We start from the raw sequence: 25,209 nt of genomic DNA, 5'->3' as shown, positions 1-25,209 counted from the left end.
CAAAACTTTGGCTCTCCAAGAGGAAATGGCCAGCCCTGTATGTTTCCCCTTCCCATTTTGTAAGCTTGTGGAAGAGGAAGGAAAGTATGCCATTATTCTGAAAGCAGTGAGCAGCATTGTAGCAGGGTGAGAAGAGGATTATGTGGTCAGTCAGGGCTGCTGCTCCAGTGCTATTCAACAGTTGTTTATAATTATGTATTTTAAACATGGAAAGTTCATATAAAATATTCCATTATTTTTGATGTCTTTTAATAAGTTTAATAACTCTTTCTTTATAAATAATAATTATGCAGAAGATGTAGGTGGCTGTAGCTGAAGGATGCTTAATCAGAAAACACTGTGATTTGTTATAAACACTAGTATGCACTAAATCATTAGGTATCATACTAATTCAATGAGAAGACAGCTGGGCTTTTATCACCTTAAGTGAAACATGCAGATTATCATAAATAACTTCACAAATATAGCAGACAATTCCCTTCAGTGAGGTGTTCAGGATTTATTCACTTAACTAAGATCAGTGGTTTTCAGAGAAGTTACTGAAAATCTGCCTATCAGACAGAAGAAACTCAGGCTTCTGTTTTGATTACATTTTTGAAATTCATGATGTATGTAAGTTTCCTAAAAAAAAATTGAGTTTTGTTCTCTTTAGATTTAATTGACTTAATTTCTTTTATTTATAATGTTCTTGTGCAATTTCATTTTGTTCCTTTACACAAATTCAAATGTTAACTAACTTCAGACTGTCCCAGAGGTGGTAGAGGCTCTGTGAGCAGTTCTGGTACTTTTGAATGAGTGCAGGCTGTGAATTCTGTGTACAATGCACATCTATATATATATGTATATCTGTACCTTCTTCTCCTGTGTTGCAGATTGGCCACATCGAAGGACAGCCAGAGAGGAAAGGGGTCTTTCCAGTGTCCTTTGTGCACATTCTGTCAGACTAGTCAAAACAAACAAATCCTAAACTTGAGCATTGCACATTCTTCATGCAAGACGGGCTTTTTAGCAAAAGCGAACGCTGCTGCCTCCCTGTAATCCTGTGCACAACTGTATATATAGCTGCTGTTACAAATTAAGAATTCATTTAAGTTTCACCTCATGAGGTTGAATTCTATGTATTGTAAATATACTGTGTTATTCTGCCTTTGCCAGTATTATGGTAGCCTTGGAACCTGGCACGCCTTACCGGGTTTGTTGAAGCCATCCTGGGCATTTAGCACTTCCATCTCTGTCCGTGCTGTCCCACGTGTGGACTGCCAGCTTTCCAACATAGGTGGTCTCTGTCACCCACGTACCTGTACAGAAATGACTGTTCCTAATAACCTGGTATTCTCAATATACAATTAGCAGAAAGTTAGAATGAGTGAATGGTTTTGGACAATTTAAAGATCGGTCTGCAGTTCATAAGTGTATGCAGTTTACAGCTATGAAACCCACTTCGATATTTATTTAATATAGTGCTCAGTTAAGTGTAATTATGAAGACAAATATTCACTGACTTTACAGATAACAGTAATGTTTTACAGTGTGCATACAGCATTTCATGTTTATATTATGTGGACCTATGCCAAACTGTGATTGCAGTTCCCCTGTGATATTACCTCACTATAAAAAGTTACAAATTTATTTCATTTGAAAACTTACTTTAATGAAAATTAGTCATATTGTTCTTTAGTAGATATGTGTGAAATTTGCTGGTTTCTTTCACTGAATTCTTAGTAACCAAGGACTTCTAGCAAATGTTAACTGTTGACATTGTGCATGCATTTAGACGCTTACTTGAAACCTGCCTTTGTACAAAAGTAGTACTGTAGTCATATAGCTACATTTGAGGAAAAGAACATTTTAACTTAATTGCTATTCAGGTTAATGTGAGCTTGCAACAGTATTTGTTTATAGCTAAATTGGCTCTTTGAAAAATGATTTTGTGGATTTTTTTCCTATGTCTTCAACCTTGCTAAAAGTTAGTACCTAAAATGATTTTTTAAGTGGTGGTATAAAGATAAATTTAAATTATTTTTCATGCTCTAAAAAGTGGAAGCTAAGATGACCTCTTGTGCATTTGATCAGGCTGGTGATGATAGATCTCAGCTCACAAGGATCAAGCTGGTTTTCATGGAGTTCACCAAGATGTAACATGTAATGGTTGTAACCCAGAGCACGAAGTAACAGATATAGGGTCACAAAAGTAATTTCTAAGAAAATCTTTGGAAGGCTGCATTTGACCTGAGGTTTCTTGAAAGTTGGTATAAAGTTGCATTGCCAGAAAACACTTCAATGTATTACTGGAAACTTTAATTTCCTGTGTCACTTTCAACATAATTTTTAATCTTTTGGAACATCATGCGGTTGTGTTTTTCCCATGGTTTGTCTGTAGCGGGTTCCATGACTTTCATATGTAGTTTTGTATTACTTGCTTTAAATGTTATTTTGGCTTCAGTACCTAGTGCTGCTATTTCAAAGCAGATTGTCTTGGCTGCATGGAAAGATTTTCATTTCATAAAAGCATATCTCAGACTTTCTGAGGACTTTCATTTCTAATACAGTTTCACAAGACTGTAGTCAGTGAATATTTAATTCTGTTTGTGGTTAATTTAGAAACAAATATCTGTCTAAATCCCACATGAAAAAAAAAGCAAAACATTTATCAACTATTAATGGTTTTATCATTTATTTTAAAAAATTAATTCCAAAAAAAAATATGCAATGAGTGAGAGAGCCTGCTGGCATCTAATCTTCAGTATTACCAGCTCCAGTATTTCAGACTTTATTCTGTTTTTATGGAAAGGAAGTCAGGTTTAGCATTTATTTAGCATTCCATTTTATCCATTACTACAATGTTTTAAGTTGCATTAAAGAACAAAACCTATTCACTTTTGTGGTCAATTGTATTTTTAAGTGATCTTGAAATAAACTGATAAATGCAAATCATATAAAGAAAACCTAGGCATGTAAAATTATGTAGAGTCAAATGTCTATTCTTTTCTACGCTCTTTAAAATAGTATACATATGCATTTTATAAAATTAAATTAGTTCCATAAGGAACAATAGTTCTGTTTATTCTGGCTTATTGTGGGTCATAAGAAATCTGAAAATGTATGATATTGATTGAGTTTAAGTACAGTATTATATTTGAACTCAATGAGCCACTGTCTGCAATTTTGTATATGACATAGTATTTGGAAAGTCTAAATCTTTATGGAAAATTAGCTGATAAAGGGTTGGGGGGAGGGGCAGGGGAAGGTGCCCCCAGAGGGGGAAGTTTGCTCTGCAGATGATGTCTTATTTACTGTTGAACAACAGTTGCTATTTATTTTTTTATTACATAGTACATCAACGTGTACAGAAATCAGATCTGGTCATGCCACTAGTTAAAATCTTGACTTCTCATTGAATGTTAAGGTAAAACATCAGTACACATGTCTATTCACATGTATTTAATGTGACAGTTTTTGAGTACTGTATGTGTTAATTTCTACTTTTTTAATATTTAAAATTGCTTTTAAATAAATGTATTCAGTTGATCCCAGATATCTGAACGAGGCCCTTTTTGTCAACTGGAATATCTTGTAGGGAGAAAGTCTGGATTCCAAACAGGTAGAACTAAGACACTTGAAATGTTTTCTCTTTAATATAAAGCACTCCTTATATAATGCAATTAAATGTGTATCTCTTTAACAGCTGTTAAATATGGATGCAATTGCCTTTATCTGGAAAACTTCACTTACTAAAGTTAGCATCAAACCACTTGTTTTGTGCATGAGTTTGGATTGCTTTCTGTCTGGCCTCAGCAGGCTCTGTTGTTTCCCCAGCAGCCCATGGGGCTGAAGGAACCATCCACAACCATCCATGCCCTGCTGGGGCAGGGGCTCCCAGCAGCTCTCACACCAACTAGAGCACTACTAATCTTTCCTGGATGGAGTGACTTCCTTGCTGAGAATTTCAGGCCTGACCCAGCTTGCAGAGGTTATTTTTTCCCCCATCTCTGACTCAGTTCTTGGATGTTTCTCATTTAAGATCCATTCCTGTCAGAGCTACTCCAAAATGAACAAGTCACTTGAAATTGCTAGAAAGCAAGGAGAACATCCTTTAGCCAGAGGAAAAGCTGGAGTGTGGAGCTATCAGATCTGGTTTGTATCAAGAGCAGTAGCTGCCACAGCACAGGGCTCAGGAGACTGCTGTGGGAGAGCTTCTTCAGGCTGGATTGTGGCACTGCTGATGTCCCACTGTCACAGAACATCCTGCTTGCTTTGTTTGAGCCTTGCAAATCTACATGGGCTCAACATGGGGGGGTTGGAGGGGGGAAATATGGATATGGGGCAGGAGAATCAGTCTGGTTAAATGTTGTGCTCTTTCTCAATTTCTGCTGTGTCACAATATTTCAGATAACAGCATTCAGAGAGACATTGACTCCCAGCAGCCTCAGTTCTCTGTCCTACTTGTATTATGTGTTCTTCGGTGACATGTATTGATTTCTTTTGCTAAGTCAAAATTGAGGTGCATATCTCATATACTGTTTGGAGCAGCAGTGAACAAGACAAATGCATGCCCAGAGAAGTCCCTTGTCATTCAAAGTTTCAGTGTCCTTACTTTTCTCCTGGCAAGCCTAAAGCTCATAGTTAAACAGAAAATTGGCAGACTGTACCAGTGAAAGTGGTGCAAATATTAAATACCAAAGACTGAAGCTCAAAATAGCTCCTCACTGCACAACAGAAAACAAACAGTTCAACCATATAAACCTGATTTATTTTCAGGTGCTTCCCCTCCCCAGAACTCTCTAGTTCTGTGTGATAGTTCCCCTGAGTATCAACAGAAAACCACTTTATTTTCCCATGCTCCACGCTGTTACATAGTTTCATGCCATTCACACCCTGGACTGGGAACCTTTCTATGCCATGAAACCAGAACTAGACAGAGGTGTAAATGTCCCTAAGAAAATAAAATTCAGCTTCAGGCCTTGCATTCTTACAGAGAGCTTCTCACCTTAGGAGTTTAAGGCTCTCAGCGATGCTTTTATTAGACCCTTTAACCCTTCTGAAACAGGTGGAGGCTTTTCAGGTGGATGCAAAATGCACACACGACTGTAAGATGTTTTCCTCTGCATAGCTGCAAGACAAACATTTTTCTTATCTAATACAAACTAACTATTCTAAGTTGTCTTAATGAAACTTTTAGAGCTATACATAACAAGATTTACAGCTCTGTCATCTGCTGAGGGAGTGCTCAGGTTTCTTCTTGAGATAAGCTAAGTGCTGTTTGTCAACTCGTGCTTCAGCTGCCACCCCCCCCACCCCCCCCCCCGAGCTGCAGCAGGCACAAAACCTGCACGTCCTGGCTGGCTCTGGTCAGCTGCTGCTGGGGAACAGTAAAAACGATAGTGTGTCATGGTACAGGCTCTGCCTTGTTCCTCTGTGAATTACAGAACAGATCCTCCCGCCTGCAGCACGGCGGATGTCTGCTCCACTCCTTTGGTAATGCTGGGGGCAGGGAGCAAACTTGGTGACAGCTGTCACATCTGCTAAGCTGGCAGAGCAGAGGGGAAGCTCATCAGTCATTTTCTGCACCACCTAAGGAATGTTTTCCAGCTTACCTGGAACTTTAAATCCAGTGTTGACCCGATTAATGCTGTTCCTACCAGTTTGACCTTGGTTCCTTGTAGTGTCTGACCAGAAAAATCCCTTCCCCTTGTGCTTTTTGCTCTTCTCTGAATGGTTGTATGGGACCAGGTCCATTTTCATGTGTGTTTTTCCCCCCTCAAGGCTTGAAAATAATTTTGTGCCTCAGGTACCACCAGAAATTATGAATCTGATTTCTCTCTCACAGTCCCATTGGGTGGATGAATCAGCCCTGGGCAGTCAAACACAACTGCTCCAGAATGGCTGTATTAGAGGCTGTTTCTTGTATTTAATTTTGTTCACTTCAAAACAGTAGCATTAGGCTTTGTTTTTTGATAAGTAATTAATTTCCCCAGCCTTTTCCTCAGGGAATGCTCCAGGAATAACTTACTACCTCTGCCTGCAAATTTACAAGCCTAAGTTGCTCTTAAACCTATTTTGGTAATGTTTTTCATCTCTCCCTGCTCTCACATCCCTGCTACAGTAGGTGTCAACAGTCCCTCTGATAGGGGGTTCTTAGTCTTTAAATAAAATACAAAACTTAGGTATCAGAAAGGACTGAAATGTGCTCCTGAACTTCAGACTGAAGGAGAGACAAGGCACCTTGAGCTGAATGTGCACAAAAGAGGTCAGCAGCTGTTTGGTGATTAAGCAGGGGTTTATTGTGGTTTCTGTTGGAGCCTGCAGATTTCCTTAATGACCTGACACCAGTGGTCACTTGCTGCTTTAGACACCTCAAAGTAGACTTTTTGTCAAATAAGTAAAGGTTCTACTGTCTGTAATCACTTGTCTATTTGCATCTTTTCCCATCCATGGCTCCAGATCTATATATCTAAATGCCTTCCCTTGAATTCAGAGCTGTAGCCCTGCTTTAACAGCTGTAGGCAGGAAAGCAAGAGCCCCAGGCAGCTGACCAGTAAGTGAGCTGCAGCCAGCCACATGCTCTCACTTCAGCTGGGACCTTCTTATTGTGTGGAAGCACACCCAGGAGCTGGGAAAAAAAAAAAAGCCTTGTGGAGCAATTTCAGGACCACTGCAGTAGTTCTGACCTCTCTGGATAGAAGCATGGGGATGAAGGGCAGATTGGTGACCTCAGGATACTCCTCACTCTGTCCCCCTACAGGAGCTGGGCCAAGCTCTGCAGAAAGAAACAGGACAACAAATGCTAAACCTGCCTTGATAGGGTGCCCAGAGCTGCTTAAAAGGGAAGTTTGGCAGTCTGGACAACAGGAAACATCTTCATCTGAAGTGAACTGACACCAAGTGATGCTGGAAGATAGGGAGTTCCAAGGCTTTGACAAAGTATAGAAACAAATCTGAGCTCTACTTGTGCTACAAGGTAGAGATGTGAGAAGAGCAGGGGATGGAGGCAATCACAAACCACAGCTTGGACACCTTTGAAGGAGTGTAAATGACTCCATTGTTGATGACAAGATCAATCAAAAGGAGTCAGCAGCTCTCGTGTGAGCACTTCCTCTAGGCTGGCCATATACTCACCTGAGAGGTCAAGGTGATGCAAACTCCTGTGAGGAGTGAGGGTTCCTTGTCCAGGAGAAGCAGCAAGATCTTAGCAAAGAACACTTGGGGTGGGAGGGCAGCAGGGCAGAGAGACCATCTGTCAGCATTATGCAAGGAGCTGCTGTAATTGCTGGGCCCTGAGAAGGAGCAGCAGGGCCTGTTCCTCCACATTTGGCTGTAAGCAAGGAGGTGCTGCTGCCCTGCCAGAGCTTCACACAGGACCCAGATCCACCCTTAGATGTGGTTCTGGCACCCACAGTTCCTCCTTGGAGCAGATCTGGAACAGTCACCTTGCTTAGGGACAGATCATCTTTTAACTTGGCACTTACATTCCCAGCCAGGTCTGTCTGGATGAGATGCTGCTGGGTCCAGCAGAAAAGCTCCTTCTGTTCCCCCTTCCCTGCCGGGATGTAGAGAAATTTGAGAGGAAAAAAACTCCAAACCAAAAAAACCAAGAAATTTGGAGGTGGAAAACCCCTCTCTACTTTAAAACCCTTGAGAGCAGGATTTGTTCCTCTCATTTGCCCATGGCAGTGCTCTATCTGAATGTTTTCCATATAAAATGTAACCCCTAGTAATGTTTATTTAGATGGGGGCTGCCAGAGGTCATCACTTCCCTCTGATTGTAGAGCAGGAGCCTGCTCTGCCCATGATCCCCAGCTTTACTGCTTGCCTGGTGGGATGTAAACAAAGGCACCACATGAAGTACTTCTGCATAGGGGTCCCAGTACCTGTGGGATTGCTCTGCACCCCAGCCTTACTGCTGCCCAGGTCTCCATCTGCTTTGGGCAAAAGACAGGACTTGTAGCCATTGTGGCAAGACCTGGGCCTTGGGGGCTGCAGACTGAACCAAAACATTACAACCCCCCACTAGTGAGTAAAGCTGGGAAGCAAAATGCCATTTAGAGAAATTACCTTAAGACATGTTACCCACACCTAATCCCTGTCCCTTCCTGAAAGGGATTGATGGTGCAGGACAACAACAGCATCTGTTGCTGGAGGGAGAGCTTCCTGAGGAGCAGATGGAGAGCCCATGTCCTGGGGGGACCCTCACTACTCCTGCAACCAAGATGTCATCAGTTGTCAACAGGATGGAGAAGATGAAACAGAACAAGGTGCCTCAGAGATGGCACAACTGCTCTGGACTCTGAGTGTAGCTCTAGAGATGGAAAGAGCTCTTGGGGTTTAAAGGAGAGTGCAGGCCTTGATGAGTTTTTCTTTGCTCCTCCAAAGTTAGTCTTACAGACAATGTCTCACTGAATTGGCTGCCAGGCTGGATAACCAGGCCGTGACCATGGCAGGGACACCACTTGCATTTGGGGTTGCCAACAGCCCTGTCCCAGGATGTCGCTCCTTCCCCGGGCACAACCCTGCAGTCCCAGGTGCTGCTCGGGCCGGGGCAGCTCCAGCAGAGCCTGCAGGAGACTGGTGGCGATGGCTGGGTTTTGTCACACACCTTTGAAGCCTGCAAGGTGCTCCGGCATGCGGCTGCTCCCTTCCCATGGCTGCAGAGCCTCGCCCCTGCCCCGCTGTGCTGTGTGTGCGGCCCGTGAGGGCAGGGCCCTATCTGGCTCCTCACGAAGGGTCTCTCCTGCCCCCCGGGATGGACGTGGGGGCTGATGCCAAGGCTCTGACCTGCCCCCATCCTTCACCCCGGCCCGGCGGGGTGAGCCCCCCCGGAGTGCCGCTGGCCCGCGGGGGCTGCCCGGGGAGCCGCGGCCGCTGCCCCGGGGCCGGCGGGGAGGGAGCTCGTGAGGGGCCCGGGGATCGGGGCCGGGCGCGGCGAAGGTGCCGGGGCCGCCTCTCCCTCCCCCCGCACCGCTTCCTTTTATATCGATGCGGCACCGCCGCCCGCAGCCACAACCTGCGGCCGTGACGCCGCCGGCAGCCGGAGGGACGAGGCTGCGCCCCGTGCCCAGGTAAGGGCTGCCCGCGCCCCCCGGGCGGGCGGAGCGGGGCGCTGAGGCAGCGGCGAGGGGCGGCTCAGCGAGAGGGAGATGGGGATCGCCTGAGGAGCCGGGAGGAGCCTGAGCGGAGCCTTGGGGTGGGCGCCCGTGGGGAGCCGCGGGGCGGAGAGGAACCGGGAAGGAGCCGGGGCAGCCCCCGCCCCGCTGTCCCCCATCCCTGGGCGGGAAGGCGCAGCCCCCGCAGAGGATGCTCAGCATTGCCCGAGCAGCTCCGCGCCTTCCCGGCCGCCTCCCGCGGGCAGGGTGTCTATGGGGCCGCGGACAGAGCACCAGGGCGGCCGGAGGCGGCTCTGGCCGAGCTCCGCTTCCCCCAGGCCACGGGGACTGCGAGGGTCGGGAGGGGCCGAGGCGGATCTGCTCCTGTGTGCGAGGGGTGACAGGCCGGGCACGGGGGGTCCTGGCAGATCCAGCGAGCGCTCTGGCAGCTCTCACACCAACCCACACCATCTCCAGCCAGTGCCCATGGAAGCCGAGCAGCACACGCCGGGCTGGCTGGCCTCAGGGGGAAGCCATGGCTCGGTCCTGTGTGCCATGGGTGCTGCGTGTGGCCGTCCTGAGCTGGGAGCAGCACCGACGATGTTAGATGGAGGCCTTTTGTACAGATGCTGGGTGCCAGGCCGAAGACTTATCATGCGTCCTTGTTCATGCAAATCTTGTGCCTAAAAGTTCAGGCCAGCAGGCAGAAATGTGCTGGACTGGCTGGTGAGCGAGTGAGCACTTCTGCTTTGGGGATCTGATACTTCCTCATCTGGGCAGGAACGGTGCTGTGGTTGTGATCGTGACTCTGTGTGAAAACTGCCCGTCTCTTGAGCAAGAGAGTTTCAGAGGGTTAGTGCTGAAGCAGAATAGCACAGAACAGTGAACTACCTGGCTGTATGGTTTGGAGCAAAGTTACCCTTCTGCCATTTAAAAATGAACTCTGATCCCTAATTGTCCATTTTTAATATACGTAAAAATGTGTACATTCTTTAATTTAAGACCCAAAAAGCCATGAAGATGATGCTTATTCAGGGTTTTGTTAAGTATGTGATTAAAACAGTAGAAAGGCCCTTTTTTAAATTCAAACAAAGAAAACCCTGCACCTGCACCCCAAACTGAGAAGTGCTTTGAAGAGATGTGGGATTTTGGTGGAAGTTTAATGTCCTCTTTGTTTCAGAGCTTGACTGAAAACAAGGTTGGCAATGGCTGCTGTCTGTTTAATGTCGAGGAGTACAGAACTGATGCTGTGGGGAGTTGGGGAGTGTTCATGGTGCCTACGTGAGCTCTGAAGGACTCTCTCAGATGCACACCCTGGGTCATTTCAGTGCTTGGCTCTGCCCAGGCTCATCTTGCCTTAGAGAGAGGCACCATTGGCTGCATGGCTCCTGCTGGGTTTCCTGCTCAGCAGGGATCAGGAGCCTGTGCCTGTCCAGGATGCTCTCAGCTGCTGTTGCAGACAGCAGTCCCTCCCTGCTGCTCGCTCTTGCTCTCTGGGAGCGCTGCTCAGACCAGGGGCCTCACCAGTGCATTCTCTGAGAGTTGTCACCGTTTGCTTTCCCAGGGTGGGTGATGTGGTTTCCTCCATGGCTCAGCACGAGCCCCTGGCATGAAGGAGCTCCAGGGCAGGTCTGAGGCAGTTGCTCTGCAGGGACACTAGGAAGCACAGCATCCAGTAGAACAGTTGTACCAACAGGACTTTTAAAGACAATTCCAATAAAGTCCAGAGCATCCTTTTCTCTCTCTGAGATCAATAGTTCAGACGGCTCAGCAAAGAGTGTGTGTGATGGATTTTCAATAATCGGCGCAGCACAGCTCAGGCTTGAGGAAAAAATTGTTAGGCCTCATTCTGTGCCTCTAAATGTGAGTGTGCCCAGCAGGAGCACTGAGGGGAGTTAAAAAACATTGATACTGCCTCTGAGCATGGAAGGGCACAGCCACTCTCAGCTCCTATTTATTTCTTTGTACTCAAAGGTATCAGAGGATACGCAGTGGCTCACAAAAATAAAGACTGGTATTTGAGATACTTCCTGTGCTTGTTGGAGGAGAACAAGGCCCAGAGTATTTTGAAAGTAAAAGCATATTTCCTGTGAAAAACTGCTGAAGTGACGTGCGAGATTGTTTCGGGGCTGGAGGCACAGGCAACGATGATTCAGGCCAGCAGCGTTGGCTGCTGTGGGGCCGAGGGGAGGGTGCTGAGCCCCAGCCTGTCTAAACCTGCACACAGGGAACAGGCACAGCCTCCTGTGCTCCTCTCACTGCCCTGGGAACAGGGAGCCAGACTGTGTCCTCTGGCTGCAGACAGCCTCAGGGCCTGATTAGGGACCAGAGTTTGGTCTGGCAGCAGGTATGAGCAGACCTGCTCTGGCTGAGTAAGTACATGCTCCAGAGGCTCCACAGAGAGCCAGTGCAGGTCTCTGGGCTACCCAAGCACAAAGGTGATTCCATTGTGGTATCAGGACTGCTTCTGTAAGCTGAAGGTCATTCCTGCATTGCTCTCTCTACCCTGACTTAGAAAGACTTGTCTCTGAAGTTAGCTCAGTCCAAGACCTGTCCTCCTGATAGTCTGGATTAGGTTTTCATTTAGTGCTTATCATGGCTGCAAGCCTGCTTATCAGCTGAATCACTGCCCCCATGCAGACCTGCATGGTTCCACAGGGAGCTGAATCCAGCTCTCTGGCTCCCAGGAGCCTTCTCTCCCCTGCAGCAGCTCAGCTCCGAGGGAGGAGGTGGCTGGGAGCAGAACACAGCCCTGACAGTCTGCTGGAACACAGTTGCTGGAGCTGGTTTTCAAATCTGCAGCAGGGCTGTATCTCACAGTGGGTAGGAAGCACTTTGCACGGTGTCTGCAGTTACTCAGCTGTTGGAAACCTTTGTTCTGTGCTGCTCTGTGTGGAGCTTGATATAGCTTGGATTTTTTTTCATTTTTCTTTTTTTGGTGCTTGAGTTCTATTACTGTCCTTGCTAGGTATATTTTAAAACAAAAACTACACACATGAATTTATTCCCTTGAGGTCTTTCTGCACTAGAGATGCTCAAACCGAGTGTATGTGTGACCTTGTGGTAATAGGTGGGATAAGTCTAATAGATAGCTTTGGTTTCCATTCCCAGCAGTTTTTCAGGTGGTGCAAGCTGCTTTTCTATCATAAAAATTAATTTCTCCTAAAAGTTCTTTCTAGAGCTGGGTTTGCTATCTGTTTTGCAACAAAGTTCTATGATTGATCTACCCCAGGGTATCTAGTGGACAAACTCATTTCTCAAAGGCTTGCTGGATAGAAAGGGGGGAAAAAAAACCCAAGTCTTCTGACTACAGCAGAAAAGCAGGCATTTTATCTGAGTCTTGCTAAGACAGTCTTTGTCACAGCTGAGAAATAGGACCCCCCCAATCCTGAGCATCTGCCTTGTTCCCAGTCTCGAGGTCAAACCTCCTAGCCACAACCCTCTCTATTTAAGAAAAAGATGTAGACACAAGTTGTAATCTGTGCTATGAAAATCTAATCTGTGACCTAATTTGTTGTGATACCATGAAGAACCTGTCAGCAGCAATCAGCGTAACCCGTGGCACCGAGGCACTGCCGCCTTTCCAAGGGAGCTCGCTCGCCCGAGCCCCAGAGGAGAGGTGTCATGCCCAGTGAGTGCATTTGGGCTCCTCCACTGACAAAGCTGGGGATAATGCAACTCTCAGGTCACTTTTGTTATTCTTTTAAACATGGAAATGGTATGGGCAGTCTTATTATGTTTGAAGGGAACCTCTTCTGAGGATCCCTGTGGAGGGGGCTGGTTTGAAACACGTGGGAAGGAATGAGGTGTAAGCAAAACTGGACAGTTTTCTGTGCATGCCATAATAGCTGTTTACCTGTCTGTTGTTCATTCTCCATGGCCATGGCAGCAGCTTGGATGACACCAACTCACTGGGTGAGTGGTTAGAGAAGGGACTTGTCTGAATAACTTCTCACCAGTGGGAGCTGTGGTTGCGTGGGCTGATTCTCACAGGGCAAAACTGGCTGGCTTCTGGTACAGCCCCATTGGGCCAAGTTTGTTGTCCTTTAAGAAGAAAAAACAAGATCTTTTTCGGTGTACTGCTGAAAATACAGCACTGTCAATCTTGCTCTGCAAGAGTAGAGAAGGAAGGAAAGGTTTGCAGGTCAGGAATGCACATGTAATCAGCTGAAAAACTGGGAACTGTACTCCCAGGTCCCTGCATGGCTACATCTGTCAGGGAAAAATCTTAACTAAGAAACTGCTGCTGTATCAGAAACAACAGAGCTGGGCTTCCATTTTGATTGTTCTAGAAATTGCTGTTTGGGTTTTTTTTAATATTATCCTTCAGATGCTTTACTTGAATGTACTAAATTAAAATTTACAGGGGCATGCAGTCTGTTAACAACTGCTAAAATCCATGTCTGGTTAGTGAGACCATCAACCTATTTGGACTCTGAGATCCAGTAACCTAGATCCAGTAAAATGCATGTGCATGATCTGCTGCCTCCCTTTCTCTCCCTCACTGGAGCTACCTGTGCTGCTAAGGCATTAGATCTTAAAACATCTTATTTTGAGCCTGCCCTTTATTTTCAGTGCTTTGTTCCCTAGCATGCATTAGGTGTTTGTTAGCATAGAATAGTTGCGTTCTGGTAGTAATTTGTGTGTTCTTTTTTTTTGTATTTCAGTGTACTTTTACCCACCCTGAGCACTCAGAGCTCAGGTTTCAATGTGTTATTTGTTGATTTTTGTTCACTCCAGACTTTTCCCTCCACCCACTCACTTCCTCTCACAAATGTTTCCTCATTTCACCACTTTTTCACACCCATTTCTAGCACACGGTTGCTTCCCACTGTGGGCAGGCTCAGCACTTCATCTACCTCAGCACTTCATCCACCGTTCACCTCTGCAGGAGATGGGTGACAGATCCAGGTGTGAGGGGAGGAGCAGAGGGAAGAGAAGGTGTTTGTCCATGTCAGGGGGAAGGCACAGTGGCAGGGAGAGGTCTGGGTGCAGGTGTATTTTTGGGCAGCAGGACCAAAGGAATGAAGGAATGAAGCGTTGTGGATGTATGAGTGGAGGGAGTGAAGGTAGAGAGTGCAGGTGGTTTTATGCAGGGGCACAGCACAACCTCTGTGTGTGCACAGCTGAGAGACACCTGGGCATGCTGGGCTGGAACCTCTGAGGTTTGAGGGAGGTGCATCTCCAGACCACAACGCAGCCTGGCCAGAGACCCTCAGCAAAGCACAGGCAGCTGAGGTGGCACTTGTGATAGCTCCAAGTTTTAATGTGCAATTTTGTTCTCTCTGCCTTTTATTTTTAACAAAAGGTTTCTCACCTCCCCTTGGACAGCATCAATTTCTTAAACCACGGAGTGCATCTGGCAGCTTACAACCTGTTAAAAAGAGGAAAAAATACCATGGTGAAAATAGCATGTCTGTAGTTTTAAATTAGGTAAGGACTAAAATTAGTAGGAACAGGCCTGTCTGTGTCTGTGCAAACCAGCAGAGAATTAACATTCATCTGATGCTGAGCAAGGCGAGCAGAGGTTTGCAGCTCACACTTCCTTCGCCTTGTCCCACTCCTGTCCTTGCGGCTTCGCTTCCCCGCAGGGCTCAGTCACCAGTTAGCAGAAAGCTGTGCACATACCACTAACCTGGTGCCAATACTGAGTGCTGCTTTCAGCACTGGGAAGTGTTAGCAACAGCCAGAGCATTTTTGCCACCCTCCTTTAATTTCTTTGCTCAGCTGCTGTGAGTGCAGCGTTGGATGCATCGTGCTGAGGTCAGAGCCCTGGATGTGGCCTGAGTCCCATGCTGGGGCCCGGATCCACCCACCATTTCCTCGGTGAGATAGGAGCCCCCAAGCCACTTGTTTTCTCTTCCCAGCTGTGGTTTACTTTCCTCTTCTGTAATTGTGTTTCTGTTAACAGGGCTGCAGTAAAAAACAGTTGCTGAATTATTTACCTCACTAGAATAACTCTCGGGTGGTTTAGCTCTTTGCAGACTATTTTTCATCTCACACCCTGGTGTCGTTTTCATTCACAGCATGCAAACAGGTTTATTGGTGCAAGCTAAGGTGTGCAGCAGACTGGTGATGTGTTGGAGGGGGGGAGAACAGCCAGAGCCTTCACCTCTCCCCCTCCTGCCCTGGGAACTGCTGTGCTAGGCCCTGTGCCCACTGCCGAAGTCAGACTCCTGGGAGTGAATGTTCTTCCCCCCAGCACATCCAGAGGAATCAGAGGTCACTTGGAAATCAAAATTAAACAATGCCTTAGTGCAGCTTTGAAAAGTTTACTCAAAGGGCTGGCGTTGCTCCAGTGCGGTGACACTGGTGACCTCCCTCCTGTAACAGCACAAGAAAGGACTCTGGTTTGGCTCTCAGTGGCCAGGGGTGGCTGCTGAGATTCACCCTGGGTGGCAGGGCTGGATTCCTACTCCTTGCACCGTGCTCCCAACCAGGGCATGCACAGTGCAAAACCAGGGAGGGCTGGACTGTGCCAGGCTCGTTGCTGCCCAGAAACCTCTGCAGGGGTTGTAGGGGAGGCTTGTGAAGTGTCCAGGCTGCTTCAGGCAAGGGACAGGGACCATCCCCAAATGAGAAAAGCCACAGAAGACCTGGACTTGGCTTGTTTCCCTGGGCTATGCCTCCTGTGAACTATCCCATGGAGGGACAACTGGAAACTGTCTCTGCAGGCTCATGCAGCAGCATGCTCCTGGCAGTGCACAGCTATGTGATGCATGATTTATGTTCCACCAGCTCTGTGTCTTGACAGAGACAGGGGACAGAGTGTGATGGGGAGTATCTCTGTGCTCTGCAAGCTCTAGGGATGGTTTGGGCTTCCACGGTGGTTTGTCTGGATCAGTCAACAAAAGTCATAGATAAAAACTAGGACCTTGATTCCCAGGACTCTTCTGGCAATCCCATAACTGAGGAGAGCAGGTGCTCCTGCCTGTGAATCCTAACTCTCACTGCAGGACTTGTTGATGACCAAATTCCATTTTCTGTGCTTTAGTGGGTGTGTCAGGCATCCTGCTTACACTGAAGCATTAAGAAATATTTACTGTACATGTTAGTGTTCTCTTGTCAGTGCACTCTGAGTATCACAGATATCACTGGCAATGGCCTACTGGCATCCCTCAAATGTGGATGAAGAAGCCACTCCCATCTCTATTTAAGGACTGGGACCATGTTTCTTTTCCAGGATTACTGCCTTGAAAGGAGGTGGTTTTAGGAGAGCCTCCAAGTTGCAAATCTTATACCTCTAGTGCTGAGGATCCACAGCTGATACATCCTCGTTACTGGTATTACTGTAATTACATTTATGAGCAAAACCTGGTTTAGGTCCACTTGCACCCATTCTAAGTTTGCTGCTACCCCCTATATGCCTGGACATGACACGAATCGCAACATCTCTAAAATACATTTATGCATTGAGGTATAAGCGCACCTAGGACCTGTAGCTGCTGTTCATACCAAAAAAAAAATAAAAGGTCTTTCAAACTTTGTGAGGTTCTGTTTGGTCTGTCATCTTTTTTTTTTTTTTTTTTAACTAAATTACCTGGTGTGAGAAGCACTTGGTGGATGCACTCAGAACTCTTGTTCTGTGGGAAAAGGCCTCCTGTGTGGGGACTGTGTCACCCCACGTGCTTTTACACAGGGCTCCCAGATCACATAGCTGGCACAGGAACAGTAAATTCTTCCTCCTGCAATGCCAGTCAGTTTGAGGAAGCAAGAATGGAGAGCAGGGGCCCAGAAGGACAGTACTATGTTCAAGTGAGCATGTAGAAAAGGACTGATCCTGATAACCTTGAGTGCCTGCTGAGCCCTCTGGCAGGCTGGAGCATTATCCAAGCCCTTGGAGAGGACCATCTGATCCAAGGCCATCCAACAGATCATGCCCAGCACATTGCCCAGTGCTGCATGGGTTTGGAGCTGTTCCTGGGAAGTTTTCATAGACTTGAATATAGTTATTTGCATGTTGAACAATGTCTGGGCTTTTCCTCTTCCTCTTAGCTCTGCTGGGCACTGCTGTACAAGTGTCTGCAAGGGAAGTTGTGTTCTCAGTCAGTGCCCAAATTGGTGTAACTTCCCCTGGACAGTGGCTCCCAGAACTGCACCCCTGTCTGCAGCAGCCGTGCTGGGGAAGGGGAAGAGCAGAGGCTGCTCTGCAGAGGGACTTTGGTGAGGAACTTCCCCTGGGTTTGTTCTCCTCCCTGAGTTCCTCATGCATGAGATGATCTGAGTCCTCATGTTCCCCATCAGGTGACATTCACCAGCTGGGGTTTCTGCAACAGGGGATGCTCATGGCCACTGGAGGGGAGCCATGGGCTTCCTGTGAAATCCCCTGTGGAATAGCAGCACACACCCCACCCACATTACTGCCCGTGTCCTGCATGCCTCAGCCTCTCGTCAGCCCCGCTGCTGGGAGAGCTCTGGGGCAGTCAGAGGTGTCCTTGCTTCTGGGGGAAACCAGAGCCAGCCCCTGCCGGCCCTGCCCGCTGGGGTTCAGCACAGGGAGCAGATCCCCTTTCACTCCCCTCTGCTGGGAGCTGCAGCACCTGCTCAAGGCCAGGGAGAGGAGGGAGGTGAGCCCTGTTCTGCCCCCAGTGCCTGCCTGCCGCCATGGCAGTGCCCCCCAAGCCTTGGTCCAAGGGCAGGAGATGGCAGTTCACACCCAGCTCTCACCCACCAACTTGCCAAGCTGGTCTTCCTCCAGAGTTGCTCCATATCTTATTTACTCTCTTCTGCAGGATGGAGCCCAGACCAACATTCAGGCTTTGCTGTGTTCCCTCAAGGTTTGACCTACTCATTCTCTGTCAGCTAGTTGTGGGTGTGTTCTAAATATTTGTTTAGCTCATCCCTCTCATATGTGCTGAATAGTTTCTGAGCTGGAAGAGCAGGCAGAGCATTGGCTTGGGAACAAACTAAGCTACCCCCTCTTGCTATGTTTTTACTTTGTTTTGCTTTCTTTCCTGCACTATTTTGTTGGGCTCCAACCCTGCAAATTTCACTGACATCAACAAAGCACTGACAATTTCCCCAGCGCATCTCAGCAAGATCAGAACTCTTTGGAGATGAAAGCATATCAGATTGTGTGAAAGACATATTTTCAGAGGTCACTGAAATTCAGTCCCTTGTTCCAGAGCCTCCTTTTGCCTTAGACACTAATATTGCAGGTGCAGTAGGTGAATTTAGGTTCCAGCCCCATGAGAAGTTACACTAGTTAATACAGAGAACTTTAGAAATTGTCCTTACTTTCTCTGATGTAATTTTTATCCCTTGAGTGTACAGAGATTAAAAGACAGTTGATGAGCATACTAAACATTCATTGCACATTTCTCTTCCAGTATCCAGCTGACCTCAAATCTAGAATGAAATGAATTTGCATTTGTTTCTAAAAGTATCTTATTTTGTGAATCAAAATGTCAACACATTTCAAAATGGTCCCACATGAGACATTTGTATCTCTTGGAGTTTAAATTGCTGGATCAATGTCCCATTAATACTAAGGGTGTTTAAAGGACAAATTCTCTGCCTACTGCAGTGAAAATTTACCCCGAGGTATGACATTTCACCTGCCACTGAGTATAAGACTGTTGAATATAATGGACCGGAATAGCAAGATCTGCACATGCTGCTAACAAAAACGGGTGAGCAGCAGATCCCATTACAGAAACCTTCTTTTTTTTTTTTTTTTTTTTTTTTTTTTCTCCTCCTTTTTCAGATATTTAATCTTGTATGCTCTTTGCAGCCTAAATTGCTGCACTATTCAGAAGCTGGGTACAGTTTAGTCATGCAACATATGAGTGGATAAAGAGACCCCCCCCGAAAATCTTCCGCTCAAAAGGGTGCAAGGAAATGAGAGCACCAGGGTACATGCAAGGTCTGGTGGCACAAAGCCTGGATCCAGCCAGAGCACAGAGCTGTGAGCCCATCACATGCTGTCCTGGTGGCAGCTCTGCTGATGGACAGGGCTTTGCCACAGCGCATCCCTGCCCTCCCCATGGCTCTGTTCTGGGGGAGCAGAGGACAGTTGGCAAGTCTCGACCCCCTCCTCCTCACATGAAATACAGAGACAACTGGCCAGAGCTATCAGCAAACTAAAGCACTGCAAATCCTCTGAAGGCAGGGGCCCAGAGAAGCTGAGCCTCAGGCAAGGTATGTTTACCCTAGGAAGTGCCAGCATAGCCCAGGAGAACATTCCAGAAAATTGCACCACACTGTCCCTCCCTTGCGCTGCCACGGAAACCAGATGCCAGGATGGAAAAGCACCAGGAGAGGAATAAAAAAGCTTCAAGTGCCAGAGAGCCCTGCTCAGCCCTACCTTCTGCTGCAGGCCATCTATGCTTCCCAGCATTCCCTGGTCTCCTGCCAATTCCCATCAACAGCTGTGGTTTGTGGTTGTAATGCTCAGCATTTGTCTCCTCTTTCTCCTAGCAGACCTGCCCAAAAGCTGGATGTGCAGCATGTAGCAGTTCAGGAGACCCAGGACTCCCAGAACTGGTCTCTAAGTATGACAACAAATCTTTCTTTACTCCTTTATCTTCTCCAAGGCCTTGCAAGTGTGGGTTTGTAAGGTTTCTGGGCCCTTCTGATGGCATTTGTGAGGAAAGATTACATAACACAGTGCTTTATAATACATAATTTTCTTTCTTTTAAAGAACAAAAAGTGCCAGCAGTAAACCTAAAGCTGGAATGCCAGCCCAGAGGCAGCCTGCTTACTGCATTTAGCAGATGAAATGTTCTTCACTCCATCATGCTTATTCCCAGTTTCTGTGTCTGTGTATTGCTGCTGAGGCTGCAGCTTGGGTAGGAGCGGCTCCAAGATGTTAGCAAGTGTCTGTTAGGAATCCCACTCCCTGTTTCAGGAGGCCCCAGAAGTTCATTAGATGTTTAATAGCTTCCAGCCACTGCTGTGCTGGATGGACCTGAACTGGTGACCGAGGGGGGAAAGGTTCTCTCACACATTTACAAACCCTGAGGCATCTGTTCCCCAGACACAAATTTGTCTAATTCCCCTAAACCACTGATGATCTGCCCTGAAATGATACTCCCATTCCCTTAGGAAATCCCTTGGGTTGATATCAAGTAGATAGTTATTTTTGGATTCTTTCCCAGAGAGAGTGCACTGTATTGCTCTGAACCCTACACACCAAATAAATATATCATCCTACTGTAGTAAAGGTTCAAAAAGTTTTATTGAAGGGGAAACAGATTATTAATAATTAAGGGTAGTTCACTGTATTGGTTTTGAGCCAAGCAAAGCTAACAGGGCTTTTTTTTAGAGCAGAGATAAAAGTGTATAATATTGAGACTGAATTGATTGCAGCATTTAATGCAACATAAAGTCAATTAATGAATTTCAAGGGTTAACTCTGCATTAAAGTGAAACATGAAGCCCACAGGCAATGTATTAAGCATTTTTAAAGATTAGCAAAAGCAAACAAACAAAATACAAAGCCACCCATTTTTGATTAGTAAATGCCTGTATTTTTTTCTTCCTGAGGGAGAAACTCATATTACCAATTTTACTTCTTTTATCCTAAAGCTCTAGGTTGTTACATGTATGTGTGTGCTTTTCCCTCACCCCCTTTTAGAATACAATAAAGCCTTTACAAGAAGGTGATCAGTGATTAATTCTAACAAAATCCTCCTACATCTGCCTGCAATATTCTTGTGGCAGGGATGGACAGGAGTGTAGAGGGAACATATAGGACAAACATTTTTGTAAGAAAGGCACTAAATGAGGAGAGCTCTAAATTGCTGCATGTTTGGATCACCCCATGTTGTTTATTTACAATTTCTTAATTTAAAAGTATATTTTCTATTTCTCTGCAATAACATAAGAACATGATATGGAAAAGAGAAAACAGAATCACTGGGTGATTAACTGTACTAATGAGGATGAGGAAGGTTTTAAAACATTCTGCACTGAACAATTTGAATATTTATCACAGAATAAACCTGCAGCCATTCCTTCTCACAGACAGATATTATATTGTAATTTTGTTATTTTGCAGTGTTTCCCAAACCATCCACTTCTTCTGAAACCTTTGTCCAAGTCCCAACATGACATGGGGTCTTTTTCTGCACCATGGTCTCCTGCCCTCTGCCTTCTTTCTTGGTAGCCATGCAGTCTTCCAATGGGCACACGTGCCCCTCTTTGCCATCTGGCCACGTTCAAGTCCTGAGGGCAGCCCCCTCTGCACTAAAGCCAGGCTTGTCACACTCAGCTGCAAAACCTTTCACAGGCTCAGGGGCAGAGTCTGGCATCCGAGCAGCAGCGAGTTGTGCCTTAGGACACAAGTGACCCCATTAAAACCATTTAGAAGCATGCACACTTATGACTGGCTTGCTGCCCTCATGCCTCTCCTTGCTCTCACATGGTTCCCCAGGCTCTCTCACATCCCTGCTTAAGCTGGTCTTCTTTGAGCAAACCACAGAAGTGTATTCTCTACATCTGCCCCTACGAGCCTTTTAAAGTCAAATTCAACTGATAAACAATTAAGATTAAAATAATAATGGCAACATAATGGGAGCATGAAGGAGCAGGTACCATTTGTCTTTTTTTAGAAGAGAAGAAAATATAATTGAAAAATAGAGTCCTGTGAACACTGTAACTAATGAATTGTAATTTTCTCCTGATTTGCATTCCGTGTGCCCTGCATTTCCCACTGGATCTTTTTCTGTGCAAAACTTCTCAGCTCCTCCCTGTTTCCAGCTCCTTCCTTCTCTGCTAAGTTCCCACTGCAGCTCCCCCAGTGTCTCTCTCACATCTTGCCAGCCAGGCAGGAGATGACCCAAGCAGGCTGACTGGGCAGTGTACACGTGCTGTTGAGTGTCCAGCACCACAAACCTGATTTCCAGGGAAGTGCAGGCTGTGTGTCCCGGGACAGGAAGAATGGCTACCTGGCATAGGCCAGGGGCTCACAGGCAATCTGGAAAACAACTCAGAATGATCAGCCTCACTGCATAACACATTTCTGTGTGAGACACACTGCTGCTCCAGCTTTTGTGCCCAGGTTTGTTGGTTTAGAACTAGCTTGGCTGTAGAAAGCCAGTGTGTACAGCAGATCTCAGCATTTGTGTTTTCCTCTCATCTACAGCTTAGTCTGCAAGCTGCTAGGAGCAGGAATTGCACCAGCGGTTTTTTAAGGCATTGTACAAATATTTCCAATTTCGCTTTTTGCATATGAAATTACTGAAGTGTAATGGCATCATTTTAGGCACTTGGAAGTTTCTGGAATGGGAGGTACCACTGCCAGGCTTTGTAGCCCTCTTGCTTAAAGTCATATGAGAAGTCTGAGCTCAGAAATATGGTCTAAGCTTCAGAGTTACAGCCTAGCACCTCACAAGAGAAGACTATTTTGCTTCTTTCAGGTTTTTAGCTTGTTCACTGCCTGAGACAGGAATCATTTGGAATCAGGAGAATATGAGCATGTATTTAAAAAGTCCCGCTGGTTTGTGATGCAATGCTGCAGAGGTGGTGTGGTCATGGGGAAAGGTGTCTAGTCTGATCATTAACATAATAGCTACCTAAGCTGTGACTCCAGGAACCCACATGTCTCAGATGGGACTGGATCCAGATTGCTATAAACAGGCACAGAATGTTTCCCAGCTCATGCATGGGGTTTATCAGCTGGACATAAAAAATATTATCTTTTAATCAATTGGGAAAACTCAGAATAAGTTTAAGCAATTCCAATGTGCAATACCAGCTTTACTGTCTTTTCTTGCTAACTGAATATTAAACAGCTGTATCTGGTGCTATATTTAGCCCTAGGTGCCATAATCCTGCTCAGGAAAAAGGAAGAGAAAGACGTCTGGTGTGCAGTGTTGCAGTTCCTCAGCAGAGGAAGTGTTTAAGTGCCTGCCTAAATGATTTGTTTCATGGAAGTGTTCATCTGCACCCAGTCTGTCTCTCACAGATTACAGCACAGGAAAGTCCTGGCTTTCCATTTCCTCTGCTAGCAAACTCTTCCTTGCAGCGAGAGGGACCTGTGCTTGTGGGACCAGTAAGGACTCTGTTTCTGTCCCATGAGCTGCCCAGGCATCTTAAAATGACTGTGCTCAAAGATTCTGCTTCATAACCCAAACATGCCTACCATGAGGGTGATGGGTGACTGGTAATTTCTTATCCCACAGAAAAAGAGTGCTGCCTAACCACTGCATATGAGGTCATGGGAGAACCTGCAAGAAAATGTGTGTACTGATGAGAAAAGGGTTTCTTTTCAGCAATTTGGTACACTAAAATGATTTTAATGTCTGCTGCTCTTTGGAGCATATTGATGGCATTGTGAAACAGCAGAAGTATAAAGGTATACAACAGATGACTGCATCAAAACAGTGTAATTTTAAAGAGGTAGATGCAGTTGGTGAGCTCGTAACTAAATCATAGTCTATTTTTTCTCTCATTATTCAGTAGCCTTGCACTCAATATCACTTAGATCACACACAAAGATAAATTTTGTTTATAGAAGTTCAAGTGAGTGCTGCAGAACCAGTTGAGGTTTTGATTTTTGATTTAAATTGAATTCTAGTTTTCAGATGGGACCAAACATTCAGGTCCTTTCAAACTGTAATAGTGGCACAAGGGCAGAACAGCAGCAACAGTGACACTGCAGTGCTGTGAGGTGCTAAGCCCCTCAGCTCATTCTTGTGCCACTGGAGCTCAAGGAACAATCCTGTGCAGCCTGAGATGCTGTCCTTGCTCATGTCTTGCCCAGCAGTGCCTAACACTGTTCCATGAAGTTCATGTTTACTCACTGAATTTTGTAATTGTCCCCTGAGACTGATGCTCTGCAGAGCCCTTCCCTGAGGTGCTTTCATTAAGTTACCTATTTCCCCAACAGAAGATTGCAACTTCCCCTGTGATGTGAAGAGGAAACCAAGAACAGCTGTAGCAGAGGAAACAGCTGAGGCAAAGTGAAATGGTCTCTTGACAACATCCCTTGGTAACACCTAGACACAGCCCAGAAATCACTTATGAGCCAAATGCTCTTCTGAAGGCTTCTAATAACAAATTAATTAAGCATTTTGGGGAAAAATTAAAAAAAACCACCCACCAATAAACAAAATCCCTGCAATGATTACATCACAATAAAGGATGGGATCAAAGTAAAATACCAGTCTCATGCTCCTGAGGTAGGCAGAAATCTCAATGAGATCAATGAATATTTGTTTCCATCAGGGCAGCTCAACTGTGTCAAAAACTCCCAAATCAAACCAAAACAAAAAGCTGGGTTCTCTTCCAGAGAGCCATGAGACAGTCTAACGCTCTGGGACATTGTCTTCCCTGTTCTCTGAAACATTGATTCTGTCCATTAACTGAATACTATTATGCTGCTGATCTGAAAAATTCAGTGGGGAAGAGAAGAAAAAGAAAAGATAATGTTTGTGAGAAAGTTCCAGTTCACATATATATTTTATTTCCTCCTATGGCCCTGGGGGTTTACTTTGTTTAATAAACTGGCTTGACTGGGACTAAAGGGAGGTCAAGTGAAACTCTGCCACTCTACAGCACCTGATTTGCAGCCTCCTCTGACTTGGTGAAGCCCTCACTTTTAAGTAGCACTGACTGGTACTCAGAGTGAATAAATACAGTGACATTTAGGAGTTCACAGAGACATTTAGGAATTTTGCTGGAGAAAGGCACCTCTGGAACGAGCAAAGATGATGGACTCAGCACCTGCTGAGGTGATCACAGCTTTTCCACTCCCCAAGCACAGACACACAGGTGCATCTGGGCCTTTTCCTCCACTGAGTGCTGCAAGTTCAGAAGTGCAGTCTGTGGCCATGACCTCCTAAACTTGGTGATGCTGGATTATCTCAGTTGCTTTGTAGGCCTCTTCCCTTGCCAGTGTGCTACCAGCACAGGTTCAACACTGCAGCCACTCAAAGGCTTGTCAGTGCAATGGAATCCATGTGAGATCACTGGAGAAATTCTGTATTTCACAAACTTTTATAAGCAGCTTAAAGATCTCAGAGTCTAATACTGTGTTCTGCTCTATTCTGCAGCAGGTCTACTACTCTAATTTATCTTTCTATTTTCCAGTAGAGATAAAACATGATTAAAATAGCTGCAGTTCCTCTTTCCACCTTCCTCTATGCTTACTGGTCTGTAATCTTCTTCTAATGCAGGCTTAAC

At 45.9% G+C, this 25,209-nt stretch overlaps 2 protein-coding genes across 10 annotated transcripts in view; both read left to right on the top strand.

Moving 5' to 3' along the window:
• ASAP1 (ArfGAP with SH3 domain, ankyrin repeat and PH domain 1) overlaps window positions 1-3,535 on the top strand; it is a 173,751-nt gene extending 170,216 nt beyond the window's left edge. For all 7 annotated transcript variants that reach the window (XM_074556998.1, XM_026790219.2, XM_026790224.2 and 4 more), the window contains one exon: window positions 873-3,535. In XM_074556998.1, coding sequence (XP_074413099.1) covers window positions 873-947 — 75 coding nt within the window. In that variant the 3' untranslated portion in view covers window positions 948-3,535. The remainder of the gene's footprint in view (window positions 1-872) is intronic.
• Window positions 3,536-8,897: 5,362 nt separating this feature from the next.
• CYRIB (CYFIP related Rac1 interactor B) overlaps window positions 8,898-25,209 on the top strand; it is a 96,320-nt gene continuing 80,008 nt past the window's right edge. For all 3 annotated transcript variants that reach the window (XM_005479595.4, XM_074557043.1, XM_074557051.1), the window contains exon 1: window positions 8,898-9,056. The gene's annotated coding sequence lies outside the window, so the exon portion shown is untranslated. The remainder of the gene's footprint in view (window positions 9,057-25,209) is intronic.

The sequence above is a fragment of the Zonotrichia albicollis genome, chromosome 1 (genome assembly GCF_047830755.1).
Source record: "Zonotrichia albicollis isolate bZonAlb1 chromosome 1, bZonAlb1.hap1, whole genome shotgun sequence".
Lineage (NCBI taxonomy): Eukaryota > Metazoa > Chordata > Aves > Passeriformes > Passerellidae > Zonotrichia > Zonotrichia albicollis.
This window is presented reverse-complemented; position numbering and strand designations above follow the sequence as displayed.